We start from the raw sequence: 22,531 nt of genomic DNA, 5'->3' as shown, positions 1-22,531 counted from the left end.
TGCACGGTAATGTGCCTTAGGTTACATGCACCTTCTGTCTGGGCAGCCGCAGCAGCACTAAATCCCAGCCAGGAGCGACCTGCGGGGCCACCCTGCCGCCACGCGTGGCCGGGGCACAGCTTCCCTCCCAGGGAGACTCGCTCACGGGCCCAGGTGCTGCCAGCCCCGGCGACACATTTTCCCGGCATCCCACCGGCGATGCAGCGACAACTGGAGCATGAACAGGACCGGCAGCTCCTTCCCCCCAGGGCCTCCCCTGGAGTTCCTCCTCTCTTCCAGGGACATTTGAAATCTCTCCTCCATCCTTTTCCGCATCGCTGCTGGCATCCATGGGACGGCACCGGCAGCGGAGGGGGAGAGCGCAGGGACAGCACAGGGAAGCAGCGCTTTAACCCGGGGCCGAGGCCCGGAGGCACGGCGCTACCTCGCCCTCTCCTCGGGGCGCAGACCCGGGGGGCTGGGGAGCCCCGGGCGAGCCCTCCGGTAGATGGCACGCTGGGGCCTGGCGAAGCTCGCTGCGGTGATGGAGAGAAATCTGACACTGCCAGACACTCCCTCAGAATAGCCAGGGGCCGAGCAGGGAACCAGGAAATACGCGCTCCTCCGCTCCCCCGGCCAGACGGCACTGCCGCTTCATGGAGCGGGGAGCGGCATGGGCAATCTCTGCAGCTGCGGGCGAGCCTGGTGAGTACGGCGCCCGCCGCGGACCCGGCCGGCCGGCCGGCGCTCGGGGCAGCCCCAGCCAAAGTTTGGGTGCGCTTTGCAAGCTTTGCTCGCCGGTGCCGAGTTTCCCAGGGCTGCCGCAGGCTCCCAGTCTGGCAGCTTGTCGCTGCGAGCTGGGGTGGCGGGTGGCCCGGCTGCTGCAGGTGCCGGGGCAGGCGAAGGGGCTCCGGCTGCCAAAGCGGGGATGGCAAAGGGGCTTCGCTGCTCCCATTTCCCAGCCCAGACGGGCTGTGGCACCTCCAGGACTGGCAGCCTCACGCTCCCGCAGCCGTGTGGGTAGCTGAGAATAGAGCAGTGCCAGGAAGGATTTAGCTAAAACCTCCGTGCGAGCCCCACCGCTCTCCAGCCAGGTAGGTGCCCCAAGGTGTCCCCTCGGCATCCTGGGGCAGGGCTGGCACCCAGGGCTGTGGGTGAGCTTCCCCGTCCGGCTCACGGCGTCCCCAGCCCCTCTCCCTGCCCGGGTCTGCCTGGGTTTTATGTGCGCTCGGGAAACCCGGGCCACGTTTTTCAGATGCTGTTGGTTTTTTTTCCCCGAAGAGGGAGGGTGCCAGTTTAATCCCTCCAGGCTCACATGATGCCCTGGGCCTCCAGCTTGCAGAAAAAGGGCACAGCGGAGCATTATTCGATGCCAAGTGGAAAGATTTGCTGCTCCGAGAGTGGTGCAAGGGGGAAGAGCCACGAATATCAGCTGAAGCCCAGAGGACGCTCTCTGCAGCACTGCATTTGCTGAAGTATTACAAAGCCATCACTGCTTTTTAATAATTAAGAGAGGTGCAGCATCACCTAGCGGCTGCAGCAGAGGATGGGGGTCAGGACGCCCGGGTCCTCCGGCCGAGCCCCCAGCCTGGGATTTGGGAACGGGAACCCCGGGGCGCAGGCTGGTTGCCTTGAAGGGGGCTGCGTGTCCCGGCCCTGCTCCTCGGGGCCGTGCAGCGGGGAGAGCCGCGCCGCAAAGCCAGGGACTCCTGAGCACGAGCAACACCGTCTCGGCGCACGCTGCAGCGTCAGCGCCAGGCCCAGGCGGTGCCAGGCCCTGCACAAACACCTCTGCCCACGGAGGAAGGGCCAACCGGAATGGGAAGGTGACTCGCCCGGGCAGGGCCAGGCAGGAGCACGGCGGCAGGCTCTCTCCCGCCCGCTCCCGGGGGCACCGTCAGAGGCTGCTCTCCCTCGGCTGCGGGACGGAGGCTCCTGGGTCCCGCTTGGTTTTTTCCCAGAGGTTGCATGGAAAACAAGAAGCCGGAGCGGTCTTTCTGCTACGGGTGTTGCAACTCTCCCTCAGCTGCCCTGCGGCGGGCTCCTCCCGCGGAGGGCAAAGCCCTGGCCAAAGACGCAGAACCAGTGGCCCCAGCTGCCCTGCAGGACTCAGGTGCTCCCGTCCACCTTAGAGGCCGGGCAGGGAGGGGAGAGCAGAGCGCTCTCCCCAGCAGCGTCATTCCCTGCCTTGCACGGGGAAACACACAGGCGGAGAAGGGCCTGAGGCTCCCTGCATGCCGCACCGCCGGCTCGAAAGGGCTCCTGACGAGGAGGGAGGAAGCCGATGGGGACGCGCTGCTGGTGACGTGGGCTTGTGAGCACCTACAAAGGACCATGACTAAGAGCAGACTGTGGCGTGCTGAAGCCCCACAGCGGAGGTTTGGATGATTCATAGCTTTGCCTTGGTGACAGAGGGGAAAAAAATGGTACCTAGTTTTAGCTCAGGTGTTTCAGGGCATCAGTACTGCTTTATTTCTGGATATCTGCTGTCTCTGCAGCACCCCAGCTATGTCAGCGAAGAGCTGGGCTCTCTCAATAAAGCTGAGACTTGCAGCAGGGCTGAGGGGAGGTAGGCGCCCACCTCCCCGCAGACGGAAGAGCCTCGTCATTGCCACCACCAACGTGGGGGCCCTAAGGGACATGCGGCAGATGGTGACAGACTGAGGAGGTTCCTGGAGGCTTTAAAGGAAAGCAAATTTAGTCACAGAGGGAAGTTACTGATGAGGGAAGATGCCCCCAGGCCTGGGCACATCTGTGTGTGCCGCCCCGCGGTGCGAAGGCCTTCTCCCTTCCCGGGAGCGCTCCCGGCTGGATTAGGCAGTGTGCACGGATAGCAGCGGATGCTGAGATTTGGGACCCGCTGGAAAGCAGCCTTGCACAGGGCAGACATCAGGAAGATGTTGATGCTGGCGAAGGGGAGGAGGCGATACAGGAGCAGGGACGCGCGTGCTGTCGCTCAGGATACAATGTGCCTCCAGCGGGCTGTGAGCTGGTGCAACATGTTTGACCTGGTTTCGAGCAGGAGCAGGGAGAGGTTTGCCCTGCTCTTCTTTCCCTTGCCACATCTGTTCCCACCGCCGCAGATGGGAGGCTGGCAGATGCCGTCCCTGCCTGGCTGTGCCTAGCCGGCAGACAGCCTCGGGACAGCTCCAGCCGACAGGCTGGCAGCTAACTCGCTCTCTGCAAAGACAAGAAACCAAACCACGCGAAAGCAGCCTGGAAAGCTGATACTGGAACCACCGTCCCAGGAGGGAGGCCAGGGACCCTGCTGATCGTATTTAAAGCAAAGCTGTTTTAATTACACTGCACGACCTGCCTGAACGCAGAGCGCTGCTGCCCTGAGCCGGGCCCGTTCCCGGGGCAGCCCCCGCTGCTCTCCAATGAGCACTGGGGTCTCGGTGGCCCGAGGGGCCTCCGCACAGCTGCGCACGGCAGAGGCACGAGGAGCAGGGTTAGACCCTTTACTCGCGCAGCCCTTGGGCAAGGGGCTCGTGCTGGGCCAGTCCCGGTTCGGCCCCGGTGCTGCCAGCACGGCCTTCCCGCTGCCGTGCTTCCCAGCTCCAGCAAGGCTGGTTAATCATTGCCAGCCACTTTGAAGGTCTCCAAGTTCTTTGCTCTCATTCATGCCTTTTTTTGTTTTGCTCTGAAAGCACCAAAGCTGTTATTGTGCACCCTCTGCCCTGCTCACCTGCCCCCCACCAAAACCGTCCCCAAAAGCCGGCAGAGGCCGAGCTCACTGCAGGCACTGCATCGCTCCTGGCTGTGGCAGGGCCGTCTGGCGAACGCAGACGCTGTGGGACATGTCATGCTCCTTGGGTACCATCTGGTGACTCCTGTCCCTTTAGAAAGGACTAGCTGCCCTCGTTCAGCCACTGCCTGTGCCGCAGCGGGGACACAGCCCAGCGCGCGGCCCTCGGAGGCCCGCGTCGTTGGCCGGCGGCCAGCGCTGGACGTCCGTGCGCGCAGGAGGAGCCGCGCAAGGGCTGGCACCTGCTCTGCTCCAGCCCCCCGAGCACGCTGCAGCCATCACATTTGCTTGGTGCATCTGGCCCAGAACGTGACACGGCTCCGCTCGGCCACCCGGCGCTGCCCCTGCCAGCACTGGCCCGGGGGGGCTCCGCTCCCCTCCGCGTTCTTACAGCAGGAATGGATTGGGCTCCTCTTCGCAGCGTGGCTGGGACATGGCTGTGTTTGGCCTGTCTCTCTCTCCTCGCACAGATACAGCCGAGGGGAGAGTTTGGCTTGGCTTATATGAAGCGCACAGCTTGTTTGGTTTGGTTGTGTTTGGCTTGGTTGTGTTGAGGTGGAAAACGGAGAAGAGGAAAAATGATCTGAAAAGTTAAATCAGCACGAGGTCTGTGCACAGCCGCTCCTTGGTCAGGGAGGCCAAGGGTACGGGACTGTCAGAGCATCTGGCCCTAAGAGAAACGTTGCATGCCAACCCAGAGCCTGCTCTGCACCCTGCACCTCTGCCAAGCTGCTCCCTGGTCCCCCTGCGCAGCGTCGTTGCGGTCCCGGCCCGGCGGGGAGCTGCCCGCGGAGGGGACACCCGGTGCGGTGCACTTGGGTGCGCGTGTTACGCGATAGCGGAGTGGCGGCCGGGGCTGCGCAGGGCTAACATCTCTCTCTGATTTCAGGAAGTGTCCTTCGCCTTTTAAAAGAAAGAAGGAAAAGCAAGGTAAGGATGTGCAAAGCTGCTTTAGGGAATGAGAGCGGGGGAGCAGCTCAACCCCTGGTTAGCTGGCATCAGGCAGCGCGAGTGTGAGCGGGACCCCGGGGGCTGAGGTCCCCTCCCGAGCTCTCTCGTACCTAACTTTCCCGAAGAGAGGTTTGGCTGAGGCAAGAGGCAAGGTTTCTTTAAAACTTAAAAGAGAGGGTGTGACGTGCCAAGGGGGAGAGAAAGGCTGTTTCTTTAAAATGCCTAAGTGTCTCACGAAAAAGCACGTGAGTACCCTCAAGCGGCAGCAAGGCAGAAGCTGCGTCATACCCTGGCGAGAGCCGCAAACATCCCTCTGACATCAGCTCCCCGGCCACCAAGGGCAGGCGCTAAGTGGCCCACTTGTGCCCTGTGGCCTTTGGACCAAGCTTGGCAAAACATGTTTGCCAGACAGCAAAGGAAATAACAAAGTTAAAACTGGATCCGACTTCTCCAAGGGCCTGACAAGGAAGCTGTCTGTGCTGTGTACGTCCTCCCGGGTCCTGCCAAGAACATTGCGGTCCACAGCATGTTGTCATCTTGGGAAACCTCATTTTTTTTCCAAAGCAACAAGCCCAGGCTTTCTTCTCGGAGCGAGCCTCAAAGACAGGATTAGGGTGAGGATGTCAGATGGGCCAGAAATTTGATATGTTTCCAGCGGGGAGAGCCCACGTGCCAGACGCTGCATTTCTTCATCCAAAGACGGAACAATAAACAGTTGTGTTAACCTGATCCGCTGGTGTTTCTTTTTCAGGAACTAGAGTGAGACATGAGAGCCAGCAGCACCAGCATGGCAGGAAGGTAAACAGCTTCCTAGAGATGTTTTGCTAACGGGGCATCCCAAGGACAGGGCTGACCATCGCTTCCTAGGCTGGATGGGTTATTTTGAGCCCGGATGTGTCATCCTGCGTGGGCTGGGATGGTTGTGGGAACAACGTGTATTGCTGCACTGTGTAGGCTGGGATGGTTGTGGGAACAACGTGCATTGCTGCACGGTGATGTGGGCCCATCCTTTCCCCCTGGCTGGAGCAGCAAGGGGCTGCTAACGCAGCCTCAGCCGTCGGGGAGCTGGATGCTGCCGGGGGCGGTGTGCAGGGTGTCTCCCGGGAGCGGGGAAGCCAGCTGCAGCATCACCGCGGGCGCTGACCATCTAGAGCTCTTTCTCCCTAAAGGCTCCGATGTACGAAGATGTCCCGGAGTTTCCTGTCTATGCCACCGTGAACAAGCCCAAGAGCGTGAAGCAGGACGACAGCATTCATTACGCAGACATCCAGGTGTTCACCAAGGCCCGGGAGCGCTCTGCAGAGGAGGTGAAGAACCTGCAGATGCAGAATGCCACAGAGTACGCCACCCTCAACTTCCCCAGGCCCAGGCTGAAATACGACAGCAAGAACGGGACCCTGGTGTAAGAGGCTTGATGGTGCCCTCCTCCTTCAGCCGCGAAAGAATTTCACAGGTTTAGAGATGCTGTAGACCCAAGCCGGGCTCACGGACAGATCAAGTCTCCCTGAGAAGGTGCAGAGAGGCTGTGTCTTCCACCTGCATTTGGCTTTGGAGGACACAGACATACTTATCCTCACGTGAGGAATAGCTCTATCTGGTTCTGCTGGCAAAAGACACCTCTCCTCTTCGGAAAACCTGGGTCGCCTCTGAAGCTAGCAACCCATCTGCTCTGGGCTCCGTGAGAAGGCAGAACTGCTCTGCAGTTGATGAAGGCTAAAGCCGCAGCCCAGAGCTGCAGGGAGAAGGTTTCTGCTGTAACTGAGGTCTCCCGGAGTGCTGCTCTGCAGGCAGACTTGGGAACACAGCAAACAGGATTAGATCCTGGGATAAGAGATATGTTGCCACTGGATTTTATGTCAATGCTAAGAAAATTCTGCAACGTGCTACGGAAAATGACATGTGGATGATACTGTGAGGAAATGGCATGAGACCTCTAACGGTGTCTGCCACAGTGTCTTCCTCCAACACCAGCCACTGCACACTGCAGGCCTCAAGCGCTAGCTGCACCCCCTTTGCTCAAAAAACAGTGTTTTGTGGCCATGCACAGCACTCTAGGACCAAGACCAGAAAGGCAGAACTGGCTGAGGGGTACAGAACGATTGCTTTTGCTGAAGGGCTGCTCAGATAGGCATCCTTCCCCTAGAGCCTGTGGTAGCAAGCAGCGTGCTCTTGGCTCTGATCGGAAAAGAAACAAGGAAAATTCATGATTTACCTTTAAGGCAGACATTTAAAAGCCATTGCCAACATTTAGAGGTAGTTATCCAGTCCTTAGAGTACAGTAGCTGTTTGCATGCCTGTGACACTGGGAATGAATCCCAGCCAACTCCAGTGAGGGCTTTGGTGTTTTTCTCCACCTTTTTCTTCTAATTTTGTATTAGCAGCCCTAGTTATAAAGCCCTGGAACACAGAGCTCATGCCATGTGTTTTTTTCCTGCCAACCCTCCCAGATATACATTTGGGAATGTCTTTATGGATTTAAAATAGCGTTAGTAATGCAGTAGAGCAACCTTCCAAGAGGCTTCTGCCGCTGGACTGAATTTGCGACGCTGCCGGCTGAGCAGGGCTCCCAAGCAGTCTCTTCAGGCACTAAATCGATGCTCAGCACATTCTGCTCCTAGGTGATGGTCCAAATAGGTCTAAATGCAGAATGTGGGATGACCTGTTTATTGCCGGTGTTTAAAAATGGGCATCCTGCTACATTTTATAAACGTACATCATTTTGCATGTTATGGCTGAGCTGAATGTAAAAAACCTGAAGCAGCTCCTGCCCCTTACAGACAGCTAGGCTGGCCCAGGCAGTGTTTGCTAGCATGGAAGTGTTCAGAGGACCAAGCCCAGCATCTTTCTACCTAAACAGCTCTTTTTGCCCACGTTCTCCAGCAGACCTCAGCGGGACTGTCATAAAGCCAGAGTAAGGTTTGCAGGGCAAGGCCCTTTATTTATAATAGACACAGTATTACGTTATCGGAAGGGCTAGTTCTCCCTGGTGCCAAGGACTCTTCCTGCTCCTCAAATCCCTGCCCGCACTCTGTGCCCGGCATGACGCCCTGCCCTTTGGACCAAGCAGGACCGGACGGGCGCAGGCTTTAATTGCAAGCATGCGTCGGAGGGGCACGTGGGAGCTCCATCCTGCCGGCCCGGCGGTACGAAGACTGGAAAGAGGCCCTGGTTTCAGGTCTAGCCCAGCCTTCCTCAGCATAGCAAGGAACAGGTTTATTACCCTGAGTTTTTTATAGGCGTTATTAAGCACAGATTATGATTTAGCAGGCGGGTGGTGTTTTACAAGGTACAGAATCCAGACGGTCACTTTTAAGGACAATTTAAGCGAAACAGCCCGTTCCCGCAGCGGCATGCACAGCGAGGGCCCTTCGACGGTACGAAGCTCGTCTCCCCCAGGAAGAGAGCTGGCGCTGGGGACAGAAAGCTGCAGACACTGAGGTCCGGCTCCGGGGTCCGGCGTGGCCCGAAATTTGCACACCCATGCAGTTACACCAGTCTTGCAGCGAGTGTAGATACGAACAGGGCTCGGCTCGGAGGAGCTCGCTTTCTGGGCACGTCACTAGTTTTATTGATCTGCGGATTAATTGAGTCCTTGGCTCCTTTCTGCTCTGTGCTAGCGGGAGCCGCAGCACCAGCTGCCCTTAGCGAGCTCCTCGGAGCCTGCCGGGCGGGTTACCTCGGCTCCCTGGCACAGCGCATCCCGGAGATCACCAACGCTCTGCGCAGCAACGGGAAAAACACCATGGTTGTGCCGGTGTAACAGGCCTGGAGTGGGTACGGCGTGACAGGCGCACGCGCGGGAATCACAGGCTTCTCCGAAGGCCTGGTTTGGCACTGGACATTAACAGACTCTGCGAGCGCATCGCCTGCGCTCCCCGGGACTGTCACGCTGAGGGGTTACACCAGCCTTAACCCACCACGTGCTCCCTGACGTCAAAGATTTAATTTTAGTTTTAACTAATAAATTTGCACTTTTTCGCGCGGTCGCCCGGGTGGCTCGGGCCGGCTGTCCACACTCGCGCACCGCTTTCTTTTCTCTTTTCTTTTCTTTCTTTTCTTTTTCTTTTGTTTCTTTTCTTTTTTTATTTTCTTTTTTCTTTTCTTTTTTCTTTTTTCTTTGTCTTTTCTTTTTTCTTTTCTTTTTTCTTTTTTCTTTGTCTTTTTTTCTTTTTTCTTCTCTTTTTTCTTTGTCTTTTCTTTTTTCTTTTCTTTTTTCTTTTTTCTTTTCTTTTTCTTTCTTTTCTCTTTTCTTTTTTCTTCTCCCTTCCCTTCCCATCCCTTCCCCTCCCCTCCCCTCTCCTCTCCTCTCTTTTCCCATGTGCATGAAGGAAATTTCTCCCTGCCTGCTGCAGGAAAAACGTGAAGCCACTACTCACTGGCAATGGAATTGTTTTTTATTTGGGAATCGACTGTGCTCGGAAGCAACCTGGGGGAATTAAACCGCCCGTACCGCGAGGGGACGCAAGCCGCGGCCGTCCGCCTTTGGCCGCCTGCGGGTCTGACCCACGGGGCAGCGGCCGGGCAGCGGCCCCCGGCAATAAAGGTGTTTGTAAGAGGGGGGTCACCCCGGCAATAAGCGTGTTTTTAATACCGAGCAGTGGGTCGGGCCGCGGCCTGCGGGGCCGGGCCGGGCCAGGCCGCAGCGGCGCCGCCCCCGTCGCCATGGCAGCGGCAACGCGCCGGGCCCGGCCCTGGCCTGCGGCCTCCCGCCCGCGCCCGCCGCAGGTAGGGCCCGGCCCGGGCCGCCCCGCCGCGGGCCCCGGCCCCCTTCCCCACCCCGCGGGCTGCGCCTCTCCAGGGATCCCGGCCCCCTTCCCCACGGCCCAGCGCCCCGGGCTGCCCCATCCCGGGGGTCCCGGCCCCCTTCCCCAGATTCCAGCCCCCTGGGCTGCCCCTCTCCAGGGATCCCGGCCCCCTTCCCCAGATTCCAGCCCCCTGGGCTGCCCCTCTCCAGGGATCCCGGCCCCCTTCCCCAGATTCCAGCCCCCTGGGCTGCCCCTCTCCAGGGATCCCGGCCCCCTTCCCCACACCCCAGGCTGCCCCACCGCAGGGTCCCGGCCCCCTTCCCCAGATCCCAGCCCCCGGTCTGTCCCTCTCCAGGGATCTCGCCCCCCCTTCCCCACACGCCGACCCCCTGTGCTGCCCCGCTCCCAGAGGCCCCCCGGGTCTCACAGGCCCCCATGGCCCGCGGTCCGCGCGCCCGGCCTGGCGCCTGCCTGCCCCCTCGGACGGAGCCTCCGCGCCTGCCTCGGCGCTGCCCCCCTGCCTCCCCGTTGCCCCCCTGCCTCCCCGTCGCACCCGGGCCCCAGCTCTGGTCCCGGCCCTCCCGGACTGGGGGACACACCAAAGATAACAGTAACCGCAGGGTTACGTTTGGCCCACCTCTAAATGGTTTTTAAGAATAATAATTCCATCTGTCTGGTTTTTTCTTCTTTTTTTCTTCACTCTGAGGAGTCTGCCTGAAGGAATCTTAGCATTTTGCGTTCTGCTAACTCTCCCAAACTCCCCTGCTTCTCCTTTCACCGGCCTTTACTCCAGGCCTCTCAAAGAAGACTGTGCAAATGTAGATTACTAAAAATTCCTAAATACAGAGAAGTCAGTGTGTGGAATTGTTTCCCAAGATTATTTATGGATCTTTACTGCTTGGGTTCTTTAATACTGAATTAAGTAATAGCTCGGTATTTGACAGTAGGGAACAGTATAACTTGGCTCCTGCAGAGAAACTTCCTACTGCCTGGCATATTTAACTTGTGCTGAATTTGGATTCCCCCTCTACGCCTGTAAAGAGATAGTTAGCTCCTTTGTGCAGTATGAGCCACTGTGATCGGGAATCCTGATGTTACATACGTTTCAAGGGAATTCTGTCCACTGTACATAGTTCACATATGAAATAAGATACAGAAATGTGTAATTTTCCCTAAGTCCTAAGACTGTAGCCCTTAAATATATTTGCTGAAGGCAACGAAAGAAGGTGGCAACTTTCCTTCTTTGTTCTGGTTAAATTAAGGACTTGCCTTAGTAAGTCCCCCCCTTCTTCTCCCTAAGAAGTTTCTTCCCTTTGTGTTTAATACATTTGCTTCTGCTCCTCAGGTTTCAAGGAGGACGGAGCGCTGGTACATTCCCCTTAGCATTGACTTAAGTTGTGGCAACCAGCATGGGAACTCTGGTGGACGTGGTTCCCTGTCGCACATCACAGCCTGCTGCATCTTCTGTAAGTTTTCCGGAGTCCTTTTTGGGCCTGTCCTCTCTTTTGGATGCTGGCAGGGGGAAGAAGCTCAGTGACATGAAGGCGTTAGCTGCATTAGGCAGCTCTTTGTGCTATTCCTGCAGTTGTGGCCTCACATACTTTGTTTCAGAGTCAAACTCACTTGCCCTTATTTCCCCAACCAAATTCTTATCGGCGAGATCTGAAGTGTAGCCATGGATCCTTCTGTCTTTCCCAAGAGCTGTAGAAGGGAACAGCTGGTGAATGTTGATAAAAAGTTTTAAAATCCTTGGAGGGGAGGCTTGAAGGAAGGCCTAGGTGTTCATACGGATGGTGCTCCTGTGACACCATGGCAGTCACACCGTGAAGACATGAAATGGAGAAGGAACAGGGCTTTGTAATGTACCTGGCCCATGCTTTGGCAGTGGGAAAGTACAAGGGTTATGCTGAAATTGGCCGGGAGAGGGCAATGCCACCAACCAGACTGACATCCTACGTGTTTGTTTTGAAGGTCACTCACACCCGGAACAGTAGAGGCCAGGGCCCTTTCGATATCGCTGCCCAGTCCCCTTCACTTTGGATTCACCTTCAGGGAGTTTTAAAAGCCACTCTTGAAAGGCAGAATTGTGAAGCATTAGTTTTTAGATAGAAGCTCTTTTGTTTGCTTCTTGCAAAGTTAACATTCAAAGGCCTCTTGTACGATGCTATAAAACCAAAAGAAAAATATGGTTCCTGCTACAAGAGTAAAAAAGTGAAACACAAAGAGGAGAGAGCTGGGTTATAATTAAAAAAAGGTATTTCAGCACCTGCCTCCCCCCAGCTGCATTGGTGTGACTGTTACAAACAAAAGCAGGGCCCAGCGTGCTCTGCCGCTCGGGCTAGCCAACACAAGTGGCCTAGTTTCTCTCACGTTTGTACTGTCAAAATGAGGCAGTTCTGTTTAAGATAAGAGTCCCCATATAGAAGCAAATCTTTGATGACAAAATCTCTGATGGGAACCACACTGTGAGCAGGCCTGTACCTGAACCTGGCACTTATGACACCACCTTGCCCTTTGCTGTGCTGGTGTTCAAGTTGGTAGAACAGGGAATACACAATAGGGAGGCAGGACTGAAAGGAAGCACCTGAATTTCGTGTTTCAGTCCCAGCTTCTCTTGGTGGTCCAAAGAGGCAGGCAGCGGAGGGCTTCTGACCTGAATAGTCTCTCCGATCCGAAGCAGCTTCTTCACAGCTCCACTAGAGTGTTCAGCTGAGGTAGTCTTTCTGCATTTCTCAGGGATGGAAATGCTGTACTATAGGTGACACGTCCGGCTTTAGGTCCTCCCATTTGTGCCAGGAAATGGGGGTAGAGGGACTAGGGGTAAAAAAAGTGCATGCTCTGGCTGACGAATGTGTGGCATATTGTGTGACTGCCTCTTCGCTGAGGCTCTGACTGGGGCTAGTGCCACAGAGAGCTTGTACTGGGAGCTTGGAACTGTTTTAAGTTTAGATGATTAAATAGCCGTGTCTGACTTCTGAATGCAGCCAGTCTGCATCCCTGACAAACTGGAGATGCCCGTCAAAACCTCATGTAAAGCTTCTGTAGTCAAATACAGGTTGCACAGCAAGCAGTGACTTAATGGCAGTTCCTCTATCCTGCCATTGCCCGAATGCTTTGTAGTCCTTACATGATGGAGTGCAAGCGCTAATAGTAAGTGCTTCATCGTTGCCCATTGCTAATGTAACAGGACACCTACTACAAGCCACTGAGGATCATGATAAATGAACCATTTTTCTCAGTATATCAGCTTATCATGATTTTAAAAATACACTCGACATTAAATCCTGTGTGTGCTTCATATTTCTGTACTGTTTGAACAGATTATTTCTTTATTCTTATTTTTATTTATTTTGTAAATCCTGTGAATTTGTGTCATGTCTCCAGTGTAAAATCTGTGGCTAGGGACTGCCTCCCTATGGCTTCTCTTCTCTTCAAAGGACAAGTACCAATATCTGGAGCTTGTGAGGATTATGAGCATATAATATTTAACCTGCTGTCAAATTCATAAAATAAATTCTAAAAACAGAGAACATCTGACAGCCATCTGCCACCTCTCTGTGCAGCCAGCGTGCATTTGATTTCATTTCGGTACATCTTGAGTTTATTTTTCTTTATTCCATAAATTCAAGCAATATAGAGAAGGGTTGACCTTAGCATTCTCACCTGTTAATATTAGAAGTCTGCTATGACTCTATATTTACTATGTAGCATTGAAAAACAGATAGTAAATATGACCTTTCTTTGACAATATAGTCAAGAATATCACTGTAAAGTCCGTAGAAAAGACTCAAATGAGGTCACTTTCTGCCTGATGGGGAAACTGTTTATTCAGATTATGTATGAAATTTGCTTGAAACTGCAAAGGCACATTCAACTTGATTGCATTGTACAAACTGTGGATAAATATTTATTGCCATCTAACTAGCCATTTTGAGTCTCAAAGGCAGGCTGGATCGTGGTGCTAACCATCAGGAATGCCAGCTCTCAAGAATTTTATGCAAAGCCTCACAATATTTATTATTTTGCTTAACAGCTGTGATACTACAATCAATAACATAAAAGTCTTAGTTCACACTGAATTATTAAAAGTCTGTAAGGAAGACAAACATAAATAATTTAAAACTCTCATGTTATTTTTGGGGAGGTGGCTAGCTCCTTTTTGAATGAGTTGTACTGGTAATAGTGGTGAATGACCTATTGCTTGTCTTTCTGAACTGCAGAGAGCTGCACCTCTCCAGGGGTGGCGGAGAGAGTATTAGCGTGATAAAATTCTGCCATTGCTTTTTCCTCCAGATCCTTCCAATACTTAGGCTGAAAAACATGTTTGTTTTTAAATGTGTCTTCTCATTTAGAAATACTTGGTCAAAACCAAATATTATGGAATCTGAAGGCGAGCCTGAATGTCACCGGACAGTGCTTGTACTGTTGCTCTGCGGACTGGCAGCCAGAGCCTCTGGCAGAAGGTGGCTTCAGCCATTCTTAGAGGTTTGTCGTGTTTTTTTCTGGCATTCCCTCTAAGATGAGGTGAAGTTTGAGGGACTGCCTGGAGATATTTGGCAGCTGTTTTCTGGAATGAATGCAATTATTATTGATTTAGAAACTTTGCTGGCAATTGCATTTAATTCTGTTTTGAAAGTTTTCTTCCTTTTGTTTTAATTCCTCAGCTTTGCCTGGCAGCTAGCGTAAAGCCTGGTACTGCGTAGATGTTACTAGCTGGGCTGTAGCCTGGTTGCAGTTTCCTGCCTCTCCAGGGATGGCTGAAAACGCTGCTCTTTCTTCAGGGCTGCTGACCCTTGGCGGAGAGCTAAAGCTGGAGGCTGTTCCAGGCTTCCCTCTAACTTTTCTAACTGCGCAAGACATCTGCTGTTTGCCCCTCTCCTTCCTGCTTCCCCTGCCCCCACGGCGGACAGAGCTCGCTGTGTTTGGTGGGTTTGAAAATCTCTTGCACGCAGCAGGTTCCGCGTGAGAACGGCTGCTGGAAATAGGTTTCAGATGTTTGCCCAGCTCGGTCCTGGGCCTGCATCTTGTAAGCTGCAGCGTTTCTATAGGAACCGTGTGACATCTAGCTTGCTACTCCCCCGGCAGCTCCCTCGCGAGCATGCCCAGTGCAAGCCCCGACTTTGGCTCAACTCTCCTGCGTGCAGTAGCGGGCTGCACAGATGGGACTATGAACGCGGTTCCTGATGAGCTCCAACTCTTTGTCTTTGGGCGGAGGAGGAGGAGGTCGTGCCCCGAGCCGGAGGAGCTGCCCTGCGCCTGCTGAGCCCCTCGCCCGTCGGTGGGCTCGTGGAGAATGCTCGCCTGTTTGGCCAGGGGGAATTTACTGGATATCCTGCAGGAGGGCTGCACGGAGGTAAATGCACGTCCCGAGTCTCACGCAGACCTTTCCCGGGCAGGGCAGCCTGCTTTTGTGCAGCCTCTCTCAGGAACCGGTATGTCTCCCAGCGCTCTGAGGAACAGAAAAGGAGCAAAATGAGCACGATTTCTGAGAGGGAGGGATGCTTAGTAACAGAGAAGCACACTGAGCAGCGCAGCCGGGGGTCTGCGAAACAGCAGTAGTTTTGAAGAGTTTGTAGCTGTTTTGCAGCTGATGTTTTTAGCTCAGATTTTTTATTCTTTTTTGCAGAGCTTTTATTCTTGTGTCAGAAATAGTATAAAGTGCAGAAAGGGTGTGGGGAATGGATTATTTTGTAGCAGTGACTCCTCTCTTGAGTATGGGAGGTGTCTGTGTCTGAGAGCTGTCGGAAAGTCTGTAAATCTGCTCTGTGGACACACACGGTTCTTGGGGAAGGCTGACACAGAGCAGTCTGTCTGGCTTGTTATTCCATCCTGTTCCGCAGGTTGAACTTCTGGGGACTGAAATTCAGCTTGGTCAGGGAAACAGCATTTTTGAAGTGTTCTTTATTTGCTTTTTCTGCTGTCAGGGAGCCAGGTAAATCATAAAATAAGGAATGAGAACTGCCAAGAAATTCTGGAGATGGGAATGCTGAGACTGCAAGGGGAGGGCAGGTTGTTGTTTGCTTCCCTCTTTAGGGGGCACAAGAAGTTAGTTGGGCAGGACTCTCCATTTGTGGACTTGGTACAAAATGCCAGGGCAGCCACTGCCTGGCTGGAGTTCATCCTGCAAGCCGTGCTGGAGCACCGTTTCCTGCCTGTAAGCTGGGAAGGGAGGAAAATTGTGGGGGCTTGTGCTGGAAGCAAATAGTGGCTGCTGTTTCCTTTCTCACCTGGCGGAGGGGATGGTCTTTTGGTGTGTTTTATTCTTTCCTAGAGCACATATCCTGTTCTGGTGTGTTTAGTGGTTCCTTGTCTGTGCAAAGCCCCGACCCCATCCGACTGTGCCGCCCCTGTACCCTGTTCTTTACAGCAAACGCACACCCCTTCCAAGCTTAGCAGCAGCAGTCATCGAAGGCAAAACAAGAGAGGTGTGAAACTTGAACCTCACAGCTTCATGCCAACCGCAGGTCTCCCTTTAATGCTCTGCTTAACTGTGTAAATACTCCATCCCCTGCTCCACAGAGAACCTCAGTCTCATTTTTAGCTAGCGCAGGTATCACTTTAGCTCAAGTTGTAGAGGGTTACGCTTCCTGTTCTCAAGGGCAGCACTTTCTTCTCTGGCGTAAGCTAATAGTACCATTATATTAATAATGGGAGCGAAAAACAATTTTTCGTTCAATGCCAGCCTTACCCAGCCGGTCTTGTTTTACCCAGAGGCTGCTCAGTTGCCACGGTAAAACCTGAGATTCACTCCCATGTCTCCCACTTGGGATCTCTGCACTGGGCCACATCGTGTACTTTACAACTAAGGGCAACTTAAAATCAGTTTTGCAGGTGCAAAGCCTAAGGCACAGAGAGGTTGAGTGGCTTGCCAAAGGACAGACATCACATCACTGACAGAGCTGGGAAAGAACTAGAAACCCTGTGTAACTCCTTGTCTTCTGGTTCGATCCAGCAGCCATACTCTCCCCTCTATCCGACTTTCTACGTTATGTGGCTATTTGTGTAAGTCCCCAGATGTGATAGAGTGTCCCAAGGTGTCTGATCTCAACACAGGACCCTAATGCTAAAAGGCGAGAAGTGAGTGGCTACTAAGCATAATGTTTGCATGTAAAAACAGATTCAAGATAAAGAGTCAGACACAATTTTACCCAAGCAGTGAATTGCAAGAATTGCCTTGCTGACTCAGTGTCTGTTATGCTTTTGGTAGAGCATCTTTTGTGGTCAGGTGGCTGTTTTGTGACTAGGTACCTTGAAATATGAGGACGTACCTTCCAAATCTGTGCATAGATTAGCCCACACAAATAAGTAAGTAGCTAGCAAGCTTATAGGTATATGTGCTGAGCTCCGGTGCAACCCTGGACACATTTGGAAGCTAGGTATAGTTCTGTTTCTTTAGGGACGCTGGTTATGTGTCTTGCACCTTTGGCCTATAATCCCTGCCTGGAATGTTACCCAACACAGCCGAGAGGCTGCAGACAAGTTTCTTTGGTTTCTCTGCATCCTCCCTCCCCATCCGTCCTGCTGGCTGAAGGCCACCCGGGCAGGGCAGCCTCATTATCTCGTGAGCAGCGGTGGAGAATGCAGCATCCTTGTCCCTTCTGTGGCTAATGCAGTTCTGCTTCACAGATAACCTGTTAGATTGGTGCTTTCTCCATGATTAACATAATCACAGATTGCTAAAGGGCACCTGTAAATTGCAAGTTCAGGGCTGTGTAGTTCCCTTCCCTTTCAGCATCCCTGAGCCAAAATAGGTTGCAGAGTGTCATCTGCAGCCATCTAAAGCAGGGTAACTTTTGTTTAATGTTGAAATGGAGCGAACTCCCCTGTGGGCATCACACAGCTCCTGTCCCTCTTTCATTAATGGAATATCCTGCCTTGAAGGTGCTTCCCTGCTGTTTAGAGACTCTTAGGCTGCTCGGAGACAGCTAAATAATTCAGTCCCGCAGCTGGATGGTGCCCTGGGAATGCGTGGCTGCTGTAAACGGCAGTTTATAACATATGGAAAAGTAGAGCACGGGGTCTCTGCTGTGGTGACTCTGTCCATGTGGCCTCAGGTCGCTCTCTTTCTTTGAGGAAATGCAGTTTATTTAAGACGTGCTCAGGCTTCCGTGAGTTGCTTAAGACAGATGGGGCTCACAGAAAATGTGTCAGAAATGGCCCTGACAGCTCCAAGCCATTAATGTGGCTCTACTTTAACAATTATCCCCCTCTCCGCCTTCTCCTTTTGAAGTAGGGAGATCATCTCCTCCAGCAGACTCCTTATGTAGCTGCTTGTGCACAGGGAGTCATTGAAATGGCAACTTGCTCCCTCCGAGGTTACACTGAACAACAAGCCTGGGACTGGGATCGGCTGCTCCCTGGAGATGCAAAGGGCGGTGGACGTTCAAGAGCCCAAGCAGAGGCTGTTTTGAATGAGGGTCTCCAGCAGCAGCAAAGGGCAGTGGAAGATTCCTGCGTCAGGCTTTGCCTAGGCAGGGAAGTGCACTTTGCTGGTGGGACTGCTGCTCCCCAGCAGTGCCCGCGCAGGGAGCGGTGCGGTGCAGGCACGGCGCTGGGTTCTCACCCCGCTGGGCCGCTCGCTGCCTGCCGCCTCGCTGAGCGTGGTGTGTAGTCATTTCCCCCGAGCGGTGGGTTCACAGCTGAGTGGTGGCTGAAACGAGAGTTTCCTCTATTTCCCACACATACAGTCTCTCTGCTCATTTCACTGTTAGAGGTTTGCTGTATCTGTCCGTTCGCCTGAGGTGATTAGGTAGCATCCTCTCTGTGAGATCTGAATCCTTGCTGTGAGAAATGGCTGGGGTTTGGGTTTGGTTTGCTTTTCTGGTTGAAGTAATTTTCTGGCATTACATCTTTGGCATTGCTACTGTCTTGCACTCGCAGCCGTTCTGTCCCCCGTGATCTAACGTGTGACCTGTGATAAAAATGTCTCTGCCGCTGGGATCTCAGTAGCAGAAACCTGCACTCGCCCTGCCCTTGCAATGAGTGCTATTTATAGCTAATAGGATTCGCTGTGAAGAGAGCTGTTTTGGCTCCAGTCTCTTTTGTCCGGTTCAGCCCATTAGGGCCAGCCCGCCCCTGCGTGTTCCCTGCAGCACTGAGTCCCTCTCGTGTGATGACTGGTCAGAGCCTGGCTTTCACAACTGCTTCAAGCTCTGTAGAGATGCTATTTTCCACGTAGTATGATTGAGTCTCATTTCACATCAGCTTTACTTTGGTGGGTATCTGCTAGCATTTTACTTCTGGTCATATGCTGTTAAAGCCACAGGATGCTCAGGCTCACTTGTTTAAGGCTTGGCCAAAGCAAGAAAGTCTTGGAGCTGAAGAGCTGCTTGTTCTTGCCAGGTTGCCTGTCTGGTCTGGTCCACAAGAAGCCAGGCAGCTGCTGCTCTGTGATTCTGCTCTGCCTCAAGCACACACAGCAGAAAACATGGCTGGGGCTTCCCATACCTGGATTTACAGGGAGATGTTCTTTGGCAGGCAGCTGCTTGCTCCGGTAGGAATTCTTACACGTTTGTTCAAAGCCCTGGTGCCCAGCCAGCAGCAGGACTAACAGCAAGGGAAAGATGAGTTTGCTGTTACACAAGATTAGGGGTTCAGCAGGTAAGATTCAATCACTGCCTGGGGTTCACTGTGTGACTAAGGTAGACTGTGCTTTGGTTGTACAGTAGCGTCCATGCTGTCCTTTGACAGAGTGCATTACCAGTGCATTTGCACAGTAACAGGCAAAGGTTTATTGTTACCACTGTAGATCTCAAAGCATTTTACAAATGCATTTTACAAAAGCAAAAATTAGTACATCTGCTTTACAGCCAGAAACTGAGGCACACTGGGGCAAAGTGGGCTGCCAAATTCATGGTGAGCAAGCAGAGCGAGGAACCGAGTCTGTGTCCTAAATGCAACTTTAGTGCCCTGCGCCCTTACCAGGTAACCTCACTGGCTGTCCCTTCCCCTTCTCTTTACGTTAAAGGTCCTTGCCTGCAAAGGCACTGCTCGGCTGCACTGCGTGCCTAGCCTCTTACAAAGCTCCTTTCCTCTGCCTGTGCAGGGCTAGTGACTGCGTGCTCCTAAATGAGGAACAATGCTCCTTTTCTTTCCTGAAGCATCAGATGATGTCTCAGAGCAGTTTGTTTTGACAGACCTTAAACTTTATTTGGGTGTAGTGGAACCATTTGAATCAGAGAGAATCATACGCTCCAAAGTGCTGGCAGTTTACAGTAAGAGAGCTACGGTTCAGCTTTTTGCATGTCTGCTTGGGTGGAAACACTGTCTGTTTAAAGAGAAAAGAGCCTCAAAACTCGAAATCCTTTCCTCCCTCAGACTGGGGAGCTGAGGTACTCAAACATGCTGCAAAAGTGCCAGAAATGATCCGTAACACAGCAACGTGGCTTAAGTGAACAGATACCACCTTCAGATTTGTGAACATAAGAAGAGTGCATAGGACTGCCACTGTGGGTGTGGAAGGTGTAGTGAGTAATCGCAGGACCTTTACAAACAAGAGATGGGAGTTAAAAGAAGTATGGGTGGAAAATGGATTAATCCCAGGGAGAACGCTTGTTTGTGGTGTTATGAAAGTGACAGGCAAAATCACTATTTGAAGAAAGCTCGCTCAGTTACCACGCCCCAAAATACCCCCCGTCTGGAAGATGGGTGGCACAGGTGAGACCTCTGTGTGACAGCGAGGATACGTCTTGGCAAAATATCAGCAGAAGAAAAAGGCTGCTTACATGAAAAGGAAAAAATTGTTCTGCACAAATAAAGTAACTCTTTGGTTATATGGAGATAAAAAGCTGTTAGAGACATGCATTTCCTGCCATCTGCTCACCTAGGTTTAGTTTCCCGGGAGGAGGCTCAAGGTTAGTTATTATTAGGTGTAGCAAACTACCGAGCATAACTGTCTTTCAGACGTGAGTGGTCATGCTGGCTTCATGAGCTGTGTAAAAAGATCTTGTATTTGCATCTATTAAGCTCTTTCAAAATGTATTCTGAAATGCAACGCTAACTGAATAAAATAGCAGTTTTTGTAGGCACATGTAAGAATTACTCCATCTTCCACTGAAAGTCAAATGTCTCTGGCATGCATCAGGACAGCTGTTCATAATGTGGCTGCGCAACACGAAAAAAATTAAAATGACAAAGGGAATTTCGGGAGTTTGAATATTCTCACTTATGGTGGAACTGGGCGTTGCTGCGTAGCACCCCAGGTCTTGCTTGTTGTGGATAACGGACAGTGAAAGATGTGGTAAACTTTGAAGTCATTAATCATGTATCCTGAAAGATAGTGGGGTGCTCTGGAAATTTTTGCTATTGTTTGTACTTGGGCAACATGTGAAATGCACCTTCAACTCTAAACTTCATCCTTCACAGACCTCCCAGCACTTGAGCTAGCATCTGCAAGTCTGCCAGTGAGCTGCTCCTGTAATAGACCAAACAGGCACTGCAGGCTAGTCATTTATTCCCCTCCCAGGAACAAGTGGTTAGCCAAGATGCCAAAGGCAGCTGTCATTTCAGCCCTGCTATACTGCCAGGCTTTGAGCAAAAATCCCTGCTCTTCTCCCTCCGGACACGAGGACAGTGCTCTCCTGATCCTGACCTTCTAGATGACGGGCAGAATCAGTTCCTGTGTGAGATCCGTGCTGAGAAGCACAGAGAGTTGGATTTACAGCTCCTTATATTTCCTCTGACCACACAGAGATGGCAGGAATATCTCTAAAGAAATTTAAAAGATCTGGCCAATGGTTTCTGTAGTTGCAGGCACTTGCTTTCTAAAATCTTTGGACCAACCTGAGCAGCCAGTGAAGGGCAGTCAAAATCAGTGGTTTCAGAAATGTTGTGTGAGCTAAGAGATCAGAGAACTGAAGACTGTAGTCTTTACATTCTTGAATGTGGCTAAAAAACAGGTGGCTAGTGTTTGAGATGAATTCGCGGAACTAAAGAAAGGGTTTATATTAAGACTAAGAAACTGAGTGTGCCTAAACCATAGTTTGGGATAAGGGCTTCCTTGGCCTGCTCCACCAAAAGGTTTGCACTGCTTGACTCTTTGAAACTGAGCTTGGTAGTTACATAGGAAATATTTGCTGGCTTTCATCAAAACTTCCGGGTAATCCTTCTCTCTGGATCTCAGCAAATGAGTGAAAAATCCTTGTCCAGATTTGTTAGGAGGTTGGAAGTGTCTGTGTTTGCATTCAGGGAATAAGGGTTAAGGAGGTCTCCTTGTTTAGAGTCACAAGTTTTCTCTTTTCAGCTCACACAATATTTCTGTCTCCTGGTGTGCATGAAACTGCATAGATGCCTCCTTTTCCAAACAGTGCTGCTGTACTGAGGCATCTTCTGTGCTCGAGGTGGGCTATTTATAGGAGATACGGAAAATATACATCAGGCCAAAAGTTATTTTCAAAAAAATTACATGTCCTGCTTTAAAGTAAGAGTTAAATGAAAGAGGAGCCCTCTCTCTATTTATGGACGTTCTGGCATCACTCTGGTCCTAAGTGGCTGTGTTTCACTGTTGGATACATCAGAGGCTATCTCCCTATGTTAAAAAGCCTGAATCATATTTAAGCAGTGATTTCCAGAAAAAAAAAATCTTCTGCTGGCTTTGGGAGCAGAGAGAAACATCAGTCTCTTTGCTTATGAGTTTTTATTATCTGCTTCTGCAAAGGCCTCATCAAACAAAAACATAAGACCGCAAACTGGAGGAGCACTGGATGGCAGATTACAGAGATCATCTAATTAAGATGTCAGCTTAGAAATCATGCGAGGCCTTAAACATTACATCCTGATGCAATTAGACCACCCTTTGAGCTTTGTTGTTGCAGACATTTGGTTCAGTGCTCTGAATACACAGGGCACTAAATGCATTTCATGCTGGGACCAACCTCGTAGCATGAGGGCTATTACTATTGACCCCGTTAGACTTGGTCTGTGGGCAGTGTCCAAAGGGTATAAAGGAAAAGCAGAGTAAAGATTATGAGCACCATTATTCTTCTAAGCTGAGTCCCTAAATCCAACAGTCAGGAAAGAGTCAGGTTCATCAAATGAATGCAGAAAAGCACCTCTGCTTGGGAGCACGGGGTGTCACGGGAGGGAGTCTCCCGTAACACAGGAACAAGGA

The 22,531-nt window shown here is 52.2% G+C and overlaps 2 protein-coding genes across 3 annotated transcripts in view; both read left to right on the top strand.

Moving 5' to 3' along the window:
- The first annotated feature begins 358 nt into the window (after positions 1-358).
- C21H11orf52 (chromosome 21 C11orf52 homolog) lies at positions 359-9,254 on the top strand. Its single transcript, XM_026105875.2, has 4 exons — positions 359-684; positions 4,617-4,657; positions 5,430-5,476; positions 5,848-9,254. The coding sequence occupies exons 1-4, from the start codon at positions 653-655 to the stop codon at positions 6,082-6,084; spliced, it is 357 nt and encodes a 118-aa protein (XP_025961660.2). The 5' UTR covers positions 359-652; the 3' UTR covers positions 6,085-9,254.
- Positions 9,255-9,346: 92 nt separating this feature from the next.
- Positions 9,347-22,531, top strand: part of DIXDC1 (DIX domain containing 1) — a 44,573-nt gene continuing 31,388 nt past the window's right edge. The window contains exons 1-2 of one of the 2 annotated variants that reach the window (XM_064524224.1): positions 9,347-9,403; positions 10,769-10,889. In XM_064524224.1, coding sequence (XP_064380294.1) covers positions 10,833-10,889 — 57 coding nt within the window. In that variant the 5' untranslated portion in view covers positions 9,347-9,403; positions 10,769-10,832. Of the gene's footprint in view, positions 9,404-10,768; positions 10,890-14,496; positions 14,777-22,531 lie in introns of those variants that run through there. The other variant, XM_026105844.2, reaches the window with a different exon arrangement.

This window comes from Dromaius novaehollandiae, chromosome 21 (genome assembly GCF_036370855.1).
Source record: "Dromaius novaehollandiae isolate bDroNov1 chromosome 21, bDroNov1.hap1, whole genome shotgun sequence".
NCBI classification, from domain to species: Eukaryota; Metazoa; Chordata; class Aves; order Casuariiformes; family Dromaiidae; genus Dromaius; species Dromaius novaehollandiae.
Note: the sequence above shows the minus strand (reverse complement) of the source record. Positions and strands in the feature narration are given on the sequence as shown.

Bases quoted from the DNA above. Each gene is read 5' to 3' on its own strand.
- C21H11orf52 (XM_026105875.2), top strand. From the start codon at position 653: ATGGGCAATCTCTGCAGCTGCGGGCGAGCCTG. The intron at 685-4,616 runs GTGAGTACGGCG...CTCTGATTTCAG, and splicing joins TGCAGCTGCGGGCGAGCCTG to GAAGTGTCCTTCGCCTTTTA. The intron at 5,477-5,847 runs GTAAACAGCTTC...TTCTCCCTAAAG, and splicing joins AGCACCAGCATGGCAGGAAG to GCTCCGATGTACGAAGATGT.